The 18,651-nt window shown below is 41.8% G+C and overlaps 1 protein-coding gene across 1 annotated transcript in view; it reads right to left on the bottom strand.

Moving 5' to 3' along the window:
* Positions 1-17,613, bottom strand: part of LOC107594982 (voltage-dependent L-type calcium channel subunit alpha-1D-like) — a 112,418-nt gene extending 94,805 nt beyond the window's left edge. The window contains 3 exon segments of the mRNA XM_016285228.1: positions 11,676-11,781; positions 14,091-14,439; positions 17,039-17,613. Coding sequence (XP_016140714.1) covers positions 11,676-11,781; positions 14,091-14,439; positions 17,039-17,066 — 483 coding nt within the window. The 5' untranslated portion in view covers positions 17,067-17,613.
* Between the last annotated feature and the right edge of the window lie 1,038 nt (positions 17,614-18,651).

The following is an 18,651-nucleotide window of genomic DNA, read 5'->3' as shown; positions in this document are numbered from 1 at the left end:
TATATATACAGTGGGTAAAAAAAGTATTTAGTCAGCCACCAATTGTGCAAGTTCTCCCACTTAAAAAGATGATAGAGGCCTGTAATTTTTATCATAGGTATACCTCAACTATGAGAGACAAAATGAGAAAAAAATCCAGAAAATCACATTGTAGGATTTTTAAATAATTTATTTGCAAATTATGGTGGAAAATAAGTATTTGGTCAATAACAAAATTTCATCTCAATACTTTGTTATATACCCTTTGTTGGCAATGACAGAGGTCAAACGTTTTCTGTAAGTCTTCACAAGGTTTTCACACACTGTTGCTGGTATTTTGGCCCATTCCTCCATGCAGATCTCCTCTAGAGCAGTAATGTTTTGGGGCTGTCGCTGGGCAACACGGCTTTTCAACTCCCTCCAAAGATTTTCTATGGGGTTGAGATCTGGAGACTGGCTAGGCCACTCCAGGACCTTGAAATGCTTCTTACGAAGCCACTCCTTCGTTGCCCGGGTGGTGTGTTTGGGATCATTGTCATGCTGAAAGACCCAGCCACGTTTCATCTTCAGTGCCCTTGCTGATGGAAGGAGGTTTTCACTCAATCTCACGATACATGGCCCCATTCATTTTTTCGTTTACACGGATCAGTTGTCCTGGTCCCTTTGCAGAAAAACAGCCCCAAAGCATGATGTTTCCACCCCCATGCTTCACAGTAGGTATGGTGTTCTTTGGATGCAACTCAGCATTCTTTCTCCTCAAGTTGAGTTTTTACCAAAAAGTTCTATTTTGGTTTCATCTGACCATATGACATTCTCCCAATCCTCTTCTGGTCAAGTTGAGTTTTTACCAAAAAGTTCTATTTTGGTTTCATCTGACCATATGACATTCTCCCAATCCTCTTCTGGATCATCCAAATGCTCTCTAGCAAACTTCAGACGGGCCTGGACATGTACTGGCTTAAGCAGGGGGACATGTCTGGCACTGCAGGATTTGAGTCCCTGGCGGCGCAGTGTGTTACTGATGGTAGCCTTTGTTACTTTGGTCCCAGCTCTCTGCAGGTCATTCACTAGGTCCCCCCGTGTGGTTCTGGGATTTTTGCTCACAGTTCTTGTGATCATTTTGACCCCATGGGGTGAGATCTTGCGTGGAGCCCCAGATCGAGGGAGATTATCAGTGGTCTTGTATGTCTTTCATTTTCTAATAATTGCTCCCACAGTTGATTTCTTCACACTAAGCTGCTTACCTATTGCAGATTCAGTCTTGCCAGCCTGGTGCAGGTCTACAATTTTTTTTTCTGGTGTCCTTTGACAGCTCTTTGGTCTTGGCCATGGTGGAGTTTGGAGTGTGGCTGTTTGAGGTTGTGGACAGGTGTCTTTTATACTGATAACGAGTTCAAACAGATGCCATTAATACAGGTAACGAGTGGAGGACAGAGGAGCCTCTTAAAGAAGAAGTTACAGGTCTGTGAGAGCCAGAAATCTTGCTTGTTTGTAGGTGACCAAATACTTATTTTACCGAGGAATTTACCAATTAATTCTTTAAAAATCCTACAATGTGATTTTCTGGATTTTTTTTTTTGAGGATAGTTGAGGTATACCTATGATGAAAATTACAGGCCTCTCTCATCTTTTTAAGTGGAAGAACTTGCACAATTGGTGGCTGACTAAATACTTTTTTGCCCCACTGTAATTACTGATTATAATGACTTATACTGTCTTTTTGCGCATTTCGTTGCATATCGCGCTGCGTAAACATAAAACCATGTCTGCGTTTGTGATCGGAGAAACAACAAACGACAAGCACTACTCTACACTGCTCAAAACTTCTTAATTTTAAGTAATAATGATTTTAATAAGTAAATACGAAATATAATAATTCGTTCCACAATTTAGGCCTACTAAAACTAGGGAACAAACGAATTAACGAACGAATGAATCCCCTCGCATGAGTCCCCCTCCCCCATGCCAGGGGAACTGGACCTCATTGAAATGTGTAGGAGGGTAGCTGCCAAACTCTCTATCCAGGCTGCCGTCACGCACTTCCCCAGTCAAGCAGTTGATACCAGCCGTCCCAGCATGTGTCGCAGAGATGCGGCGCTTCAGGGACAAACTCTTCTCACATAGGGTTCCTGTTAAATGTTTCTCTAGGCTGGATGTCCACAATATGGAGGAGTTGGAGATGTCCAACACCCCCCAGTCGAATTGTCAGTGGCAAGTCACCTCCACCCCAATCGGTGGGCAGCACTATTCTCCTCCTCTCCTTCACTGCTGGGACGGACAGAGAGGTTGTCTGCTTCTCTGTTTCATAAAATGTATCGCTCCTTTGCCCTGGCTGTCAGAACCCTAAATGCCACCTCACTGCTTACAGCGTACCAGGCTGAGCTCATGGAGGAGATGGGGAGGCAGATTGATGCTGGGTCACCCGACTCAGCATAGTGGGAAATTGATGGGGAAGCTTTTGAAACTTGCCTTACCAGGAAGCCGACTGCTCGGCCCCCCCCAACCTATGCGTCCAGGGTTTGCCTCTGCTTCCAGGGGGGGACAGTCATGGTACAGAAACCCTAGCCCCCCCCACCCCCCCACCCCCCGCACCTCAGCAATCAATGCAGGCGGAGGTTCACCCAAAACAGCCCCAGCCCAGAGGCAAGGCCTCGTTTGCAGCAGCAGTGGCTAAGCATCGCCCAGCTAACCCTCAGGAAGGCAAAAAGAGGCTGGCGACATAACCTGTGGTCTGGGTTTGAATCAAAACAGGGGCTACAGCACTCACGGAGTCTCTGTAGCACCCCTCTGCACAGCACAGGAGTCTTGTCCCTCCCCCCCTCCAGCAAAGAAGCGATTCAAGAAAAATGTTCAAAGGAAGGAAGTTGGAGTGTTGGAGTGTTGGCACAAGTTCATCCAGTGCCCCACATGTTGTTTCTCCCATTTCCACCCATGGGGTTATGCAAGAGTGAGGACGAAAGTTTTCACAAGTGTCCTCATTTGAAAGAAATAATAATGTTTCCTGTGTATCCAGGCAGTGGGCCAAGGGCACAGATTTGTGTGAAAATAAAAACAAAAATAAACACAAATACATCAGCCGCCGCACCATCAGTGAGCGAGAGCTACAGCGGTCCACTCTCTGCTCAAGAACGGTGTTATCGTCTGCAGTTTGCTGTAAAACCTCCACCTTTCAACAGTGTGTTAATGTCAACAGCAGAAGGGGAGTCAGCTCGGATTTTAGAGGAGGAAATAACCTCTTTATTGAGCAAAAGAGTAATCCGGGTGGTGCCGCTGGAGGACTGCCAGCACGGCTTTTACTCCCAGTACTTTGTCATTCCCAAAAGAGGCAGGGGTCTCGTCCCATTCTGGATTTGCGGTACATCAACAAACACCTCCGAAAATATAAGTTCAAAATGCTCACAATACAAACACTATACAGTGTTATTCGTCGTTATTCGTCGAGACTGGTTTACATCAGTAGATTTGAAGGACGCTTACTTTCACATAAGTATTTATCCGGCACACAGAAAATTCCTCAGGTTTGCCTATCAGGGCACAGCCTACGAATTTTTGACAGTTCTGTTCGGTTTGGCATTAGTCCCAAGAACTTTCACAAAATGTGTTGAGGCGGCTCTAACACCGCTGAGAATAGCGGGTCTCAGAGTGTCAGCTTATTTGGATGATCTCCTCCTCTCAGCGCCGTCACGGCAGCAGGTGGAGATAGATATGAATCTGCATGTGTCTCATTTAAAAGGCTTAGGCTTCAAAATAAAGGAGACGAAAAGCTGCTTAGTGCCCATGAAAGAAATAATTTACCTGGGTCTCAGGCTGAACTCAGACCTGTATCAAGTGTTTCTATTATAGGATCGCATCAGGTCAATTCATGGTTGTCTCTCCCTTTTCCAGAGAGTGAAAAAAGTCCCATTCAGACTATGTTTACATCTTCTAGGGCTGATGGCCTCGGCAGTGTCTTTCATTCCTTTCGGACTTTTGCGAATGAGAGAGTTTCAATGCTGGGTGGCGGCACAGCGCTTATGTCCGAAGTGCCACCTCAACCGCAAAGTGAGTGTCATCACATTGCTTGTGCGCTCTCTGCTGCTGGAGAGATCGAGCGTTTCTTGATTCAGGGACTCTACTGGGAGTTATTTCTCTGAGATAAGTGGTAACGACGGATGCGTCACTCACAGGTTGGGGTGCAGTGTGCGAGGGCAGAATAGCAAAAGGAAAATGGCCTGTCTTGCTACAGAACGCACATATAAACTTCCTGGAACTGTTAACAGTGTTTATGGCACTGAAACATTTCAAGCAGTTCCTACGGAATCAACATGTTTTGGTCAGATCGGACAACACAACGGCGGTGGCATATATAAATTGCCAAGGGGGAACACGTTCTCCCCAGCTTCACAGTCTAGCATGAAAAAAATCATGGTGTGGGGCATGAAGCATTTTCATTAATTACGGGTGACTTATGTCCTGGGAATAATGAATGTGGGGGCAGATCTCCTGTACAGGGGGAATCCTCTGTACGGAGAATGGACTCTCCAACCTCAGGTAGTGAACCAGTTGTGGGAGAGGTTCGGCCGAACTGCAGTAGATCTCTTCGTCTCGCACGAAAATACTCATTGCCCTCTATTATTTTCTCTGGCGAGAGACGGTGGGTGTGGATGCTTTGGCTCACCCGTGGCCAAACCTACTGCTTTACACGTTTCCTCCACTGAGTCTGATCGTACCAACTCTAAAAAGAGTAAGAGAGTGTGGTCACTCAGTAATACTGATCTCTCCGAACTGGCCAGTGAAGTTGTGGCTGACAGAGATAATCCAGCTCCTGCGCGATCGGCCCTGGCCTCTCCCGTTGCGCAGAGACCTCCTCTCAGTACTGTTTCTAGGCATAGGCAAGCTAGGTGGTATGCCATTGGATCAGAGCACTGTCAATTGCTGCCTCTTGATTGTTGCATGCAAAGTTTGCATTTGGAGCACTCAATAATGCCATTAGATCAATGAGTTCTGTCAGTGCTTTGGCAAGGTAAGGCTTTTTTTTGCCATGCAATGAAACTAAGTTCAAAGGTCAATTTAAAATATTGGTACAGTAAAAAGTGCACAAAATCAGTATTTTTTTAGGCAGTATTTGTGGCAGTTGAGAAATCATGTTGTGAAATTATCCAAGTTTTTTGCTAATGCATTATTAAAGGTTCAGTGTGTCGTTTAATATTCCCATATAAAATTTTAACAGCCCATTAAAAAATATTGGTGTAGTAAAACTCACTAATTCACAAGATAAATACATCCTTTATTAAACCGCTTTGTCGAATTTAACGCATCCTTACGGAAGTGTCGAAATGCTTAATCAATTCATTTGCTTCCAACAGCGCCCAATGGGAGCATAGAGGGCAGTGTGCCATGTTATTTAAAGGAGAAGTTCACGCTTCAAAAAGTAACAAAGGAATAAGTAGCTGAATTTTGATTACTTTTATGCCACTGAGGCTTTTATATGTAGTTTGAGGTAACAAAGGGTTTATAGGTTTGACTGAAATAATAGTGTAATAACTGACACAACAACAAAAAAGCAATTGAACAAAAACAGATAAAGACAAAAAGTAGCAATTGATCATATCTATATATGTACCCAACTCCAAATGTAATAAAATTAATTTATGAGTGATGACAATTTCTTAGCAACTAGGGATTGTTACATAGATGTAACATACAGGCATCCAGTGGCTATAATGGTATTGCAGATAATAAATTGTGCAATTTTTTTATCTTAACAGTCAATTTACAAATAATGTGTTCAGATTTGTGGAACTCACAATGCGCTGAATCTCCACAAATTAGTGTCATTACTATGACAACCAATTTGAATGTGACAAGAAACTGATGTCTGAAAATTTGGAAATGTATCAATGTTGTTATTTAAGTTTTGAGTGTTTACATAATCAGTTTTATTTTATTTTGTATGTAATCTTTACAAAATGATCTTGTTTTATGAGTGGGAGTGGGATAGGGGGTGGGCGCTAATAGGGATTTCGCCTAGGGCATCAAAATGGCTAGAAATGGCCCTGCTCCTCTCACAAGCGCGCGGAGAGATTTTTCACTCGGCACCGGACAAAGTGGCTCTTTGGGCAGAAGCAGAAGACCACCAGAGCCAGACAGCAGACCACCACGGCAGAGCAGGTAGAGCAGAAGACCCCCAGAGCCAGACAGTAGACCACCACGGCGGAGCAGAGGACCACCATGGCAGAGCAGACAGAGCCAGGACCCATGGCAGAGACTGGGGACTAGGGAAAACAGAGACAGACAATGCAGGCAGTGCATTCATGGTTTCAGGGGCCAAGGCAGGGAACACAAGAAGTTCATCAATGTTCTCTATGGCAGTGACAGAGTTAAAGAGCCAGACACTGAGTGCATTTATAGTCCTTGAGTTCATGACAGACAGAGCTAAGAGTTCAAAGGAGGATTTTTGGGCTGTGACACGACTAGAGCCTACAGGGAGTTCAGGTAAAGTTTCTGGGATCGTGACTGGACTAATGGTCTCTTTGGCAACGACAGGGTTAGCAGGGCCTACAGAAAGTTCATTTAGGGTTTCCATGACCGGTTCAGAGCAGGACAAAAGTTCAAAAGCAGGTCAAAAGTGCCCTCCGTAGCCATTACAGGACAGGCTGAGAGTTCACAGATGGCTTCCATAGCCGTTTCAAGACAGGCTGAGAGTTCACAGATGGCTTCCATAGCCATGACACGACAGGAAAAGAGTTCACAAACGGCCTCCATAGCCATGACAGGACGGGCAGAAGGTTCACAGACGGCCTCCATAGCCGTGACAGGGCAGGACGAGGATTCACAGACGGCCTCCTTAGCCGTGACAGGGCGGGCAGAGATTTCACAAACGGCCTCCAAAGCCGTTACAGGACAGGCAAAGAGTTCACAAACGGCCTCCATTGCCATGACAGGACAGGCAGAGGGTTCACAGACGGCCTCCATAGCCGTGACAGGACAGACAAAGAGCTCACAGACTGCCTCCATAGCCGTGACAGGGCAAGACAAGAATTCACAAACAGCCTCCGAAGATAAGCTGTGACTTGACTTGCTTCATGACGGTCAACTGTGATTTGATTTAATTCATGACGATCAACTGTGACTTGATTTGACTCAGGATTGGCCGCTGTGACATAACGGGGCGCTGTTGTGTTCGCCTTTTTGCGATCAGGCTCCGCTGTCGCCACCATTTTGTGAGCGTGCTCTAGTGCGGCCGCCATTACACGAGTGAGTGCGGGGTCGCGTTCCTCCGCGATACTCACAGTGAACGTTGAACCAACAGATAATAGAGCATAGTCCATAAAATCACTTAGAGACGAACGAGGACCCTCATGAATCACTCGTGATTTTACAGACTGGTTAAGGCCATCACAGAAGAAGTCAATTAACATGCAGTCCGGTAATTCTGAGCCATTAGCCAAAGCCAAATATTCTGCAATATAACCCTCAAGTGATCGTTTGCCCTGCTTGAGAGCTAGTAGCAGAATCGCGGTGTTCATACCTGGCCAATGTCCTGTGGAAAAGCCGCTGGATCCTTGTGTGGCCGAGTATTCTGTCACGGAGTGACTGAGACGTGCAGATCCAAGTGCAAAGCTTTATTAACCGACATGGTCAGAAACAGGCAAGGGTCAGACGATGGCAACATGTATATAGAGGGCAAGACACAAGAATATTCCTAGGGCTAGCGTGGGTCTACGATCGGCGAACAGAATCAACAGGGCGAGACTAGAGGGATAAATCCAGGTACAAGGCAAAGGTCCAGGCAGGGGCAAACAGTATCCGAATAGGGCAAGACAAGAGGGGGAATCTGAGATACACAGGCAAAGATCAGGACACAAGAAAACAGACAAGGCAAGACTAAGATAAGGCTATGAAAAACTAGACGAGCTCCGTAGGGTAGCTGTCGCTATGAGAGTAATAAACGCTATACAATACTCGGCAGTTTGAAAGGGATCAGAGTGAGTGTTATATAGTGAATGTTACAGCTGTGTGCAATCAGTGCTGTGTGCAATCAGTGCAATGGATGATGGGATATGTAGCCCGGGATGACATGCAACAGTTTGTGTAGTGCGAGAGTCAATGTAATGGAAGGGTGACCTCTGGTGGTGAGTGAATTGAAGTTCATAGACCGGATTCGTGACAGGTATTATGTTTTCTGCAAGAACTTTTAGATAAGGGCAGAGCCTTCTCTACTGTTATCTTGCTGCAAATTCTGCATACCATGGGGGATTGACAGAAATACAATAGGTCAGCACCCGCTTGTGTGCAGGTTTTTGAGGGGTGCGCAGCATCTGAACAGGGCTTCAAAGCCGCTGATTCTGCCGTGGGATCTGTCAGTGGTCCTTAACGCACTCTCTCAGCCTCCTTTTGAGCCGATAGACAATATTGATTTAAAGTTCCTTTCGCTAAAGGTTGCTTTGTTATTGGCTCTTTCGACCGCGAAATGAGTTAGTGAACTTCATGCTTTGTCGGTTCATAACTCCTGTATGCTGTTTGCTATGGATTTCTCACGAGTAACTCTCAAGACGTATCCAGCATTTGTGCCTAAAGTGAGTGAGTCAGCTTTCGCCTGTAGACTGGTGGATTTACTGTTTTTTCATCCGTAGCCGTTTTCCTCATCGGAAGAAGAGCAGCTTCATTGCTTGTGCCCTGTCCGTGCGTTGCATCATTATGTGGACAGGATGAAGGGATTAAGAAGGAGTAATCAGTTATTTGTTTCATGGGCTAATTCTCATAAGGGTATACCTATTTCTTGTCAGCGCCTGTCCCACTGGGTGGTGGAAGCTATTATATTGGGTTATAATAGCATGGGTCTAAGTCCTCCAGAAGGGCTGAGGGCTCATAGTACTAGAAGGTTAGCCACCTCATGAGCATTGTTTAAGGGTGTTTCAATTCAAGACATTTGTGCGGCGGCGAGCTGGGCTTCGCCACACACTTTTGTCAGATTTTATAGGTTGGACATTACAGAGCCTTCATTGGCGCATTCCATCCTAAGCGTATATTTAAAAAAAAAACACTCGTAAAGAAGTTGTTTTTATTTTTCACATGTCTCCGTTCTATTCTGGGAATAGTGGAGGGCTTGTGTTATAATGTTATCGCACATCACTGAGTTGGTTGACATGCCTGCTTCGGACAGCATATCTGCAATACGGGAGTTGTCTATATCCCATAGTGAGATACCGAACAAATGTTTGAAAGAGAACTTTAGGTTACTCACGTAACCCCGGTTCTCTGATAACATGAGTGAGGTATCTCACCACACTTCCCTCCTTGCAGCAGCAAGGAGAAGAGATATGCTGAGAATGAAGTAGGGACCACTTGCAGCGATATATATGAGGGAGGCGGGACTCCCGCATCACTGTCATGATTGGACTGTCAACTGACAGACGTGGTGTAATTGGTGCTTCCAGGATTGGTCACGCCCGAGGCGATTCCCATAGTGAGATACCTCACTCCTGTTATCAGATAACCGGGGTTACGTGTGTAACCTAAAATTTGTGTGAAGCAGCATTTACTGCAAACTAAGCTGCTGTGAGATGCTGAAAACACTGGATCATACTTCAGTGGCGTGCTTCACTCTGAAACTCACAGCTTGTCAGACTATATATTAGGAATGCCCTCAACTAAGGATTTTTTTGGTCAACCAGTAGTTGTTCATTTTAAGCATTAGTCGACTAATTGCACGTTTATTAATAAACTATTTAAATCATTATAATGAACCTTTAATTGCCTACATAGCATAATAAAGCTTGCCACAGCGCACCGGCAGAAGTAGCCTAATGATTATGAATGTGTCAGTGAAAAACAGTAAGGAGACTGCATTAACATTTTAATAATTTGATAAACTAGTGCTTTCTTTGTTTTCGGTTTAAGTGAGGAACTCAGCGACACTGACTCTTCATCTCCGCAGTAGTGATGCGCCTGTATTCATGTTTCATACAGACTACATAATCTGAGAATATTTGTTTTCTATTTGAATTGGTTCATTTGAAAGTAGACATTTCACTCTCTTTCTATTTTTTATTTATTTCTGTAAGGCGAAGATATACACGGAGTTTCATGTTCACAGACCGAGATGGCTGAAAGCGTATCCTGTTTGCTTTCATTATTTTACAAAAGCACGTTTTGTTGTTATTGTGAGTTCACACAAATAAAAGTAGAGTCTTTACAGATTTGAAAGATGTATTACTCTTATCTGTATGACCAAAAATGACGGAGTAGCCTATTTTAAGAGCAAGTGAGTGCACCGGCGCCTCCATCTGTCCTGCACTGAGCGCGTGCGGCTGTTCAAATTTCACACTCCACACAGACACTATTATAGTGTCTAATGTTAACCAAGAGAAATGTGCGCTATAATGACACTATAGTGCACATTTCTCTAGGTTAACATTAGATTGAGCAGCCATGTAAAGTTGCTAATACTTACATATTTCAGATGATAAGCCATATTTGAGGTTGATGAATGATAGGCGAGCGTTTGGATGTCCTGCCTGATGTAGGCTACTGTATTACCCTAGACTAGCCTTTAACGATCTGTCCGTCACAAACTGAGTGACTTCGCCTGTGGAATTTTTTTTTATGCGACTAAGCGACTAATAAGTTGGAACGATTAGTCAACTATTAGGGGGCAGCCCTACTATATATTTCCTGTGGTTAAACTGCATCCCTTGCAGTTTGATAATCGCTCGAACTGGCAGGTAACCCTGTTATATGTACAAGCCAACGCGATTCTTACTCGCATTTGGTGCTCGGAAAATTTTTCATTTTGGACCCTAGATGAGATGCTAGAAGTGTTCTACACACAATCCATGCACAAAATACAGACAACTGCTGATTTTTGCTCCATTCACAGAAATTCCAACATTGTCTTGGCTGTAAAATGCTTAAATGCACACTTCTCATGAAGTGTCTGTGTACTTGTCAGGTGATTAGCATGTTCCAACACACTGTCCCACGGTTCAAGGTTAAACTCATATAGAATAATTTCTTGATCCCCTTAGTCGCTCATCTCTGTCATCACTCTGCTTGGCAAAAGGCAGAAATGGTAAAGCAACTGGCAGGAAGCAGCTGTTTCTGGTGCTACACTGAATCAAGTTTGTGGTGATCCACTACTGCATAAGACAAAGTGGACATATTCAAGTTTTTTTGTATCTATATAGTGGTTAATGTATGTGGGATGCTGTTAATTCCCATATATAAATAATGTATAAAACAATGGAAGTTTAGGCTACAGTGATAGTATGTAAGCCTACACAATAACCAGCCCCAGATGTTTCTCCTGAAAATTCCTTAGGAGTAAAAAAACACACACAAGACCCTCGTCTACATTAAGAGTGTATAGCACCATAGCATTAATAAAGATTGTTCAGTTAAATAGATAATTTTCTTGAAGGATTTTGATCAAAGATGTCTGAATTCATATTCAGATACAACTGAGATATGAAAAATATAATTTTTCTTTCCCATGAAGCTACTTCCACACAAACAACAGAGCAATTATACAGCATACATTTCATATACCTGCAGACACAAACATGAGCAGCATGGATGAGCACCTTTTGAGTGTTTGCAAATTCGCCTTTGGGTTTGTGTAATTCCACTCTAATTCTCTCATCTAATCTCAATTAGCAGAAACTAATCCCACAACACAGCCAATGAGAAATCAGAAGAGACGTCACAGTACTCACCAAATCATGATTAGTTGAGTTGGAATCGTCTTCAGGAAAGGGGATGTAAACAGCTAAGGCCACACAGTTGGCAAATATTGACAGCAGTATAAAGATATCAAAAGGTCTGGAAATAACATGTTTAAGGAGAAAAATGATAGCAGTATCATCCATTTCACAAATCCCAACCAATCAAACTTGATTATAAAGTAAAATTGCAATCTTTTGTATTTAAAACTCTCAAAGCTGTAACCTATGTCATGGCAGAGATATTATGTGGCATTTTAGGCTCAATTTTATGTAATTTCTGTGTGACTAGTAATTGTTTCCAAACATTCCCACTACCCAATACTGGTCAGTCCCACTGATAGTCCTGCCCCAAACTCACATCAGAAGCTGACATGTCGGGCATGGTGAACTCCAAATGGCATTTTGGTTTCTCTGAAGGGCATTGCGGGAGGGGGCGCCACAGGAACACAGGAAGGGTCATTTTAAATCAAAGTGTGTAATATAACCCCTTAACGTGCCCTCCCTCAAGGCCATTAATGAAACACATGCAATGGTCAGTTCAAGGTAATTCAAGTAATTTTACTGTTTATGTTCACTTGACCCAGAGTGACGAGTCGTTTTAAAATCAGAAAGTTGAAATTCAAAGTTTCAAAAGGTGTAAAAGAATAAGGAAATGGCGCCGTCTTTCATTGCTCCCTTGTTCCAGTTGGCCACACTACCATGCCGTCAATGTAATTAAGAAAATAATTCTTAATTATTTTAAGATACTTTACTTAATTGGCTTGCCAGGTTAAATAATAAACAAACAAATATTATGAGACACAATTGCACTGCTCCCTCCAAAGTCCCCACTTCAAGGGCCATCCTTCGGAGTGAGCAGAGCACAGGGATTCTCAGTTCCCACTGGAATGTTGTTCTGCACTCTTATGATTTTCCTTCTTCTGTGGAACACCAAAACTATATTATTTTTCTTTACATAACAAAAGTCAATGGGGTTCAAAAGCTCCAAAAAAAAGACATGAGGGTGACGTAAACTGCAGTCTCGCTGACTCCATGAAGTTGGACCCCAATAACATCAAGCCTTGTTGGCATTTTGTGTGTTTGGCAGAGGAAAGAAAACTATCCAGCTCATTGGAAATACGTGCCTCTGCCTGTGTTTCTGCAGAACTTGTACCTATCAAACAAAACGCTGCAGTTTCCAGTTGAAATGAACGCTAGAGGCAGTAAAACTCTGACTCTTATTCCTTTATAACTATATTATAACATTATAACTTTCATTCCTTTTCACACAAATTATGATTTACAGTGCCAGAGTTTCTATTAAGAAAGTCTAATTTTCGCACACACACTTGCAGAATATTATGTTGTGACATCAAAACTATTTTAACAAATAGAACTGATACTTTTGAACATTAGCATCACATATAGAGCTTCATATGTATGGGTTTTCTAACACAGTAGGTTGCTCAGTGGCTCACGCAATAAGGCGCTGCACTTGATAGGTGATGAGGAGAATGATAGAGTTTTGGTTCCTTGCCGCTGTCGCCTCTGGCTTGCTTAGTTGGGGACACTTCATTTCCAGCGATATCATCGACTTGATTGCAAAGATATTATTTAAACTGAGCTGGATGTTGACATCACTGAATTCAATGATGAACTGTCTTTAACTGAAAAATGAGTGTTTACTATTGTCCTTTTGCATTATTGACACACTATTTTCCTAATTAATGCTGTTCAGTTGCTTTGACACAATCTGTATTGTTAAAAGCGCTATATAAATAAAGGTGACTTGACTTGACTTGAGGTAAAGCACTCTGGTACGAATCCTGAGAAACTATGGTTCCCGGACATTTGAATTCTGAACTGCTGCAGTGCGTGCTTGAAGCAATGTAATAAAAATGCTGCAATACATACCTGTATCAACACAATAAAAACGTGGCTATGGTCACGTATTGAACGTGTGGTTTAACTGCCACCAAATGTACAATAAGGCACATAATATCTGTGTTGCAGAAACGTCACCACAAGCATCTGTTTTCAATGAGCCTGGGTTGAAAGAAAACCATTTACTTAAATTTTTTACTATCCCTTTAAATCAGTGGTCTCAAACTCAATTCCTGGAGGGCCAACACTCTGCAGAGTTTACCTCCAACCAGCTCCAAATCACACCTGCTTGGAAGTTTCTAGTGATCCTGAAGACCTTGATTAGCTGATTCAGGTGTGTTTGATTAGGGTTGGAGCAAAACTGTGCAGAGCTGTGGTCCTCCAGGAATTGAGTTTGAGACCAATGCTTTAAATCAATAGCCAAGTTATGGGGTGAATGCAGTGTGTCGATAACTCCAGACTGCTAATTTGATTGTGTACTTTAACACCTTTCCTACAGTTGAGTGTTATCGAAGATCACCATCCCCGCTGATATAAGGATACTTCCACTCCACTAGGTTAATGCATGCTCTGCGCACAGGATTATTGAGAGTCAGGCAGAAAAGTGCTCTTGGAGGTCTGCTATTAGTGGTGCTTCCCTGTTTCTTGCTTTTGGCATATTGCTGACGTTTCCTCTGGGCGAGCGAGCCGGCTGGAGCAGTGCTTGCAGCAGCAGAGAAGTTCATGGTTTTGGGGGTGCCCTGAGACTGTCTGGCGGCATTAATCGCAGCCTGCCAGGAGAGCGCGGCGGACTGGGCCGGCGAATGATGGCTGGTGATCGACGGTGCTTCCAACCAGACAGGAGGAGCATCACTAGAGACGGGGGCTCTGGTGCCACTGGCATAGTTTGCCCCTGAAAAACAGATAATAGAGGGAAAAATTAATAATGAATAGTCTTTACATTTACATTTAATCATTTAGCAGACAATTTTATCCAAAGCAACTCACAAATGAGGACAATAGAAGCAATCAAACCAACAAAAGAGCAATAAAATGCAAGTGCTATGACAAGTCTCAGTCAGCCTAATGCAGTACACGTAGCAAGTTTTTTAAAAAAAATATATATATACATATATACAGTGGGGCAAAAAAGTATTTAGTCAGCCACCAATTGTGCAAGTTCTCCCACTTAAAAAGATGAGAGAGGCCTGTAATTTTCATCATAGGTATACCTCAACTATGAGAGACAAAATGAGAAAAAAAAATCCAGAAAATCACATTGTAGGATTTTTAAAGAATTTATTTGCAAATTATGGTGGAAAATAAGTATTGGGTCAATAACAAAATTTAATCTCAATACTTTGTTATATACCCTTTGGTGGCAATGACAGAGGTCAAACGTTTTCTGTAAGTCTTCACAAGGTTGTCACACACTGTTGCTGGTATTTTGGCCCATTCCTCCATGCAGATCTCCTCTAGAGCAGTAATGTTGTGGGGCTGTCATATATGTGTGTGTATGTGTGTGTGTGTGTATATATATATATATATATTAGTGGTGTCAAATGATTAATCACGATTAATCACATCCAAAATAAAAGATTTTGTATACATAATATATGTGTGTACTGTGTATATTGAAAAATATATAGAAAAATATGTTATATTTGTATATTAAATATATTTATATAAGATAGAAATTATATAAATATATACATTTAAATACATGTAAATATTTTCAAAATATATATTGTATGAGTGTGTATTTATATACATAACAAATATACACAGTACATAACTTTTATTTTGGATGCGATTAATCGTTTGACAGCACTAATATATATATACACACACACACACACACACACACATACAAAAAAAACATGTAGATAGAAGAGAAAAATAATATAGCTAGAAAGCTAGTGTTAGAGTATTGTTTTTGTTTTTTTCTTTACAGGGAAAGTTCACCCAAAAATGAAAATTCTGTCGTTAATTACTCATAATCGTTTGACAGCACTAATATATATATACACACACACACACACACACACACATACAAAAAAAACATGTAGATAGAAGAGAAAAATAATATAGCTAGAAAGCTAGTGTTAGAGTATTGTTTTTGTTTTTTTCTTTAAAGGGAAAGTTCACCCAAAAATGAAAATTCTGTCGTTAATTACTCACCCTCATGTCGTTCCAAACACATCTTCGGAACACAAATTAATATATCTTGATGAAATCCAAGAGCTCTCTCTCCTTGCATAGACAGCAAGGGTACTACCACGGCCAAGGCACAGAAACGTAGTAAGCACTTCGTTAAAATAATCCATGTGACAATTTGTGTTCCGAAGATTAATTTGTGTTTAGATGAATGAAGGTCTTACTGGCTTGGAACGACATGAGGGTGAGTAATTAATGATTAATTATCCATTTTTGGGTAATCTGTCCCTTTAAGAAAAAAAACTAGATAGACTGTATATACATAAATATTTGTATTATTCATATATATTATAGTGCCACCCCCATCACAGACACCACTAGTCTGTTTTCACTTGTTATGTGATTGGTTGATGATGAATCACAGAGTGTAAAATCGAAACATGCTGAAGAAACCCGTACATCATTTGGCAAAACAAAATGAGGTATTTTACTCCAAAGCTGATTTTCTTTCTAAATGAAGGCAACATTCCTGGCTTTGTCCATGGCTGGCATTAGATGATCTGTAGTGGTTTTGTATGTTGGTTTTAAACGCCTAGTTCACAACTGTCCTGAATTAGATTTTCTTTTTCTTTTTTTCTGAAATCTGCCCTCCAAACCAAAGTTGTAATATACTGATATATTGAGTGTTTCCATAAGTAAGTAACTATATTCTTGCTTACTGAATAGCATTTAAAAGGAAGTGAAACATTGTACCATCAAATATCAGCATCGATTGAATTATTCTACAATCCAGAGTCCAGAGCTCACACAGGTGTCCTTAAGGTGTAGTTCATCACATCACGTAGCCTATATATGAACAAGCACCACTAACCAGAAACAACACAAAAAGTCATTCAATACAGGCTGTCTGCATTTTCAACACTATATCTACTTTTCTAGCACTTCAAAACAAACAAACTTCTTTCTCTGTCAATTGTTTGGATATGTCACTACAAATAGCCTTCTTTTTGAGGCCACTACTTAATACGAATTGATTGTGTAAAGCAGCTTGTAATACTCTTGAATCAAACAGTGTCAAAGATGGACACTGTGTAATGGTAATACTTCACAATACTGCATTAGGTATCAGATGATTTTACATGTCTTTCAGTTTATATTTTATTCTACTCGAACCTGTCACCATAATACTCGCGCATAAAGACTAGTGTGATGTGCACTGAATTCTACACAACTTTAACACGGACATACTCGTCGCTTTTCAATTCAGTGTCACCAGTTTAATCAAGCCCTTTTAGTATTAAACGAATCGAATATGCAGAAACTCGTCCATAAGTCACATCTAGGTTTGTGTTTACCTTCAGTCGGTTCCTCTGGCTCGTCCATCCCCTCCTCCACATTGAAAATGTCTTTATTATTTGCTATATTCCAGTTCGCGTGGCTGCATTAAACCATCTCATCTCTCATGTTTTGACTAGTGTGGATGATGCTGATGCTGGTGCTGATGCTGATGCCTTGAGCTCCGCGAGCGCATCTTCGCAACATCCGGGTGTCGAGGACGCGTTTCACTCCGCGATGAAGATTACATCCACCGAGCGCCATTACAAGCGACCACTCATGATGAGGCCCCTTGCCTCGAAGATCCCTGGAGCCCCAGACAGTCTATCCGGAATGTTATTTCATCCGTCACAGCGGACCACATTAGAGAAACCCGAGCACCGTTTTTCTTTTATCCCCACCCCCGCGCACTCGCTGCAGTTGTGCGTCTGGTTTAAATTAAGGCCGTGTTCGGGGAATATTCAATTACCTTTGCAGGACATCTAACAGGCTTTTCAACAGGTCACCTAGCCTATCCCAGGCTTTTGGCACTGAGTAATGTTGCTGATCTATACTTAGTTCACCTTTGGCTTCATAAAGTCAAGGTGAGACTGTTTTAATTTTCAGATAAAAGTAAACTGAATATAAACTTACCTCGTATTCCCAGCATGAACGCCATTCATGTCTCTCAGTAAAGCAGCTCATTCGCTGAGTGCATGCTGTTTTCTGCTCGTTACTGCTATAGGGTGAAAGCACCGGGGAAGGTAAGGGAGTGTGGGGTTGGATCGCCTGTCTATAGCAGATAATCCCCATAATAATCCTGACTCAAGCCTTCTGTGCTACTGAGCTACTCGAATCAAGCGCACTCTAATATTTCATTAAAAACTGTTCTGATTATGACCATCTTTTATCATAAACCATCTCAAATGCAGCTACTGTAGACAAAAGTCAAATAAGAAGTAGGCACTATATTTTAGGCCATTTCCATATGCAATATGCTAAATGAATTCATTTTAGTTTTTGTTCTCTTCGTAAGCGTGCTTGGTTTGTTTTCATAGTTGTAATTGTTTGCTTTTTATTTTTACCTATTAAAAAACGCGCGCGCGCACAAAATGTGCTTCTGTGTGTAACGGCGACCTCTTGCGGTTTCTTAATAACATCACATTTTACATCGCACTTTCTCAACGCTATGCATCCCTATTATTTATGAATCTGGTCCACTGAGCTCAAAGTCCATTAAAATAGCTCAGTAGAGGGTTCATAAAATCCAACACTAATAACCACACGTGGGTGAAAGTGGCGGGGCACTTTTTTAAACTGCTCAACACTTTCTTAATATATTAAGCACTACTTTATGGAATTACATAAAATACTTTTTAGTGACTCCTGGATTATGCTTTATTTCGATAGTCCACTTTGTACATTCTATCTCTATGTCTGTCTATTCAACTATGCAATGTTATTAGAGTGCTAGTACACTGTTAGGTGATAGGGTTACAATAAGGTGACATACTTGCAAAATTACTTATATTCAGTAGAATTTCTGTTGGGGAACCATCAAAATAAAGCAGGGGTATTCAATTCTAAGATGTCGAGGCTCTATATGTTACCCTGCAGCACAGAAGCAGTGTTAAGTCGCTGGGGGATATTTGTA

Source organism: Sinocyclocheilus grahami, unplaced genomic scaffold (assembly GCF_001515645.1).
Source record: "Sinocyclocheilus grahami isolate Dianchi unplaced genomic scaffold, SAMN03320097.WGS_v1.1 scaffold194.1, whole genome shotgun sequence".
NCBI classification, from domain to species: Eukaryota; Metazoa; Chordata; class Actinopteri; order Cypriniformes; family Cyprinidae; genus Sinocyclocheilus; species Sinocyclocheilus grahami.
This window is presented reverse-complemented; position numbering and strand designations above follow the sequence as displayed.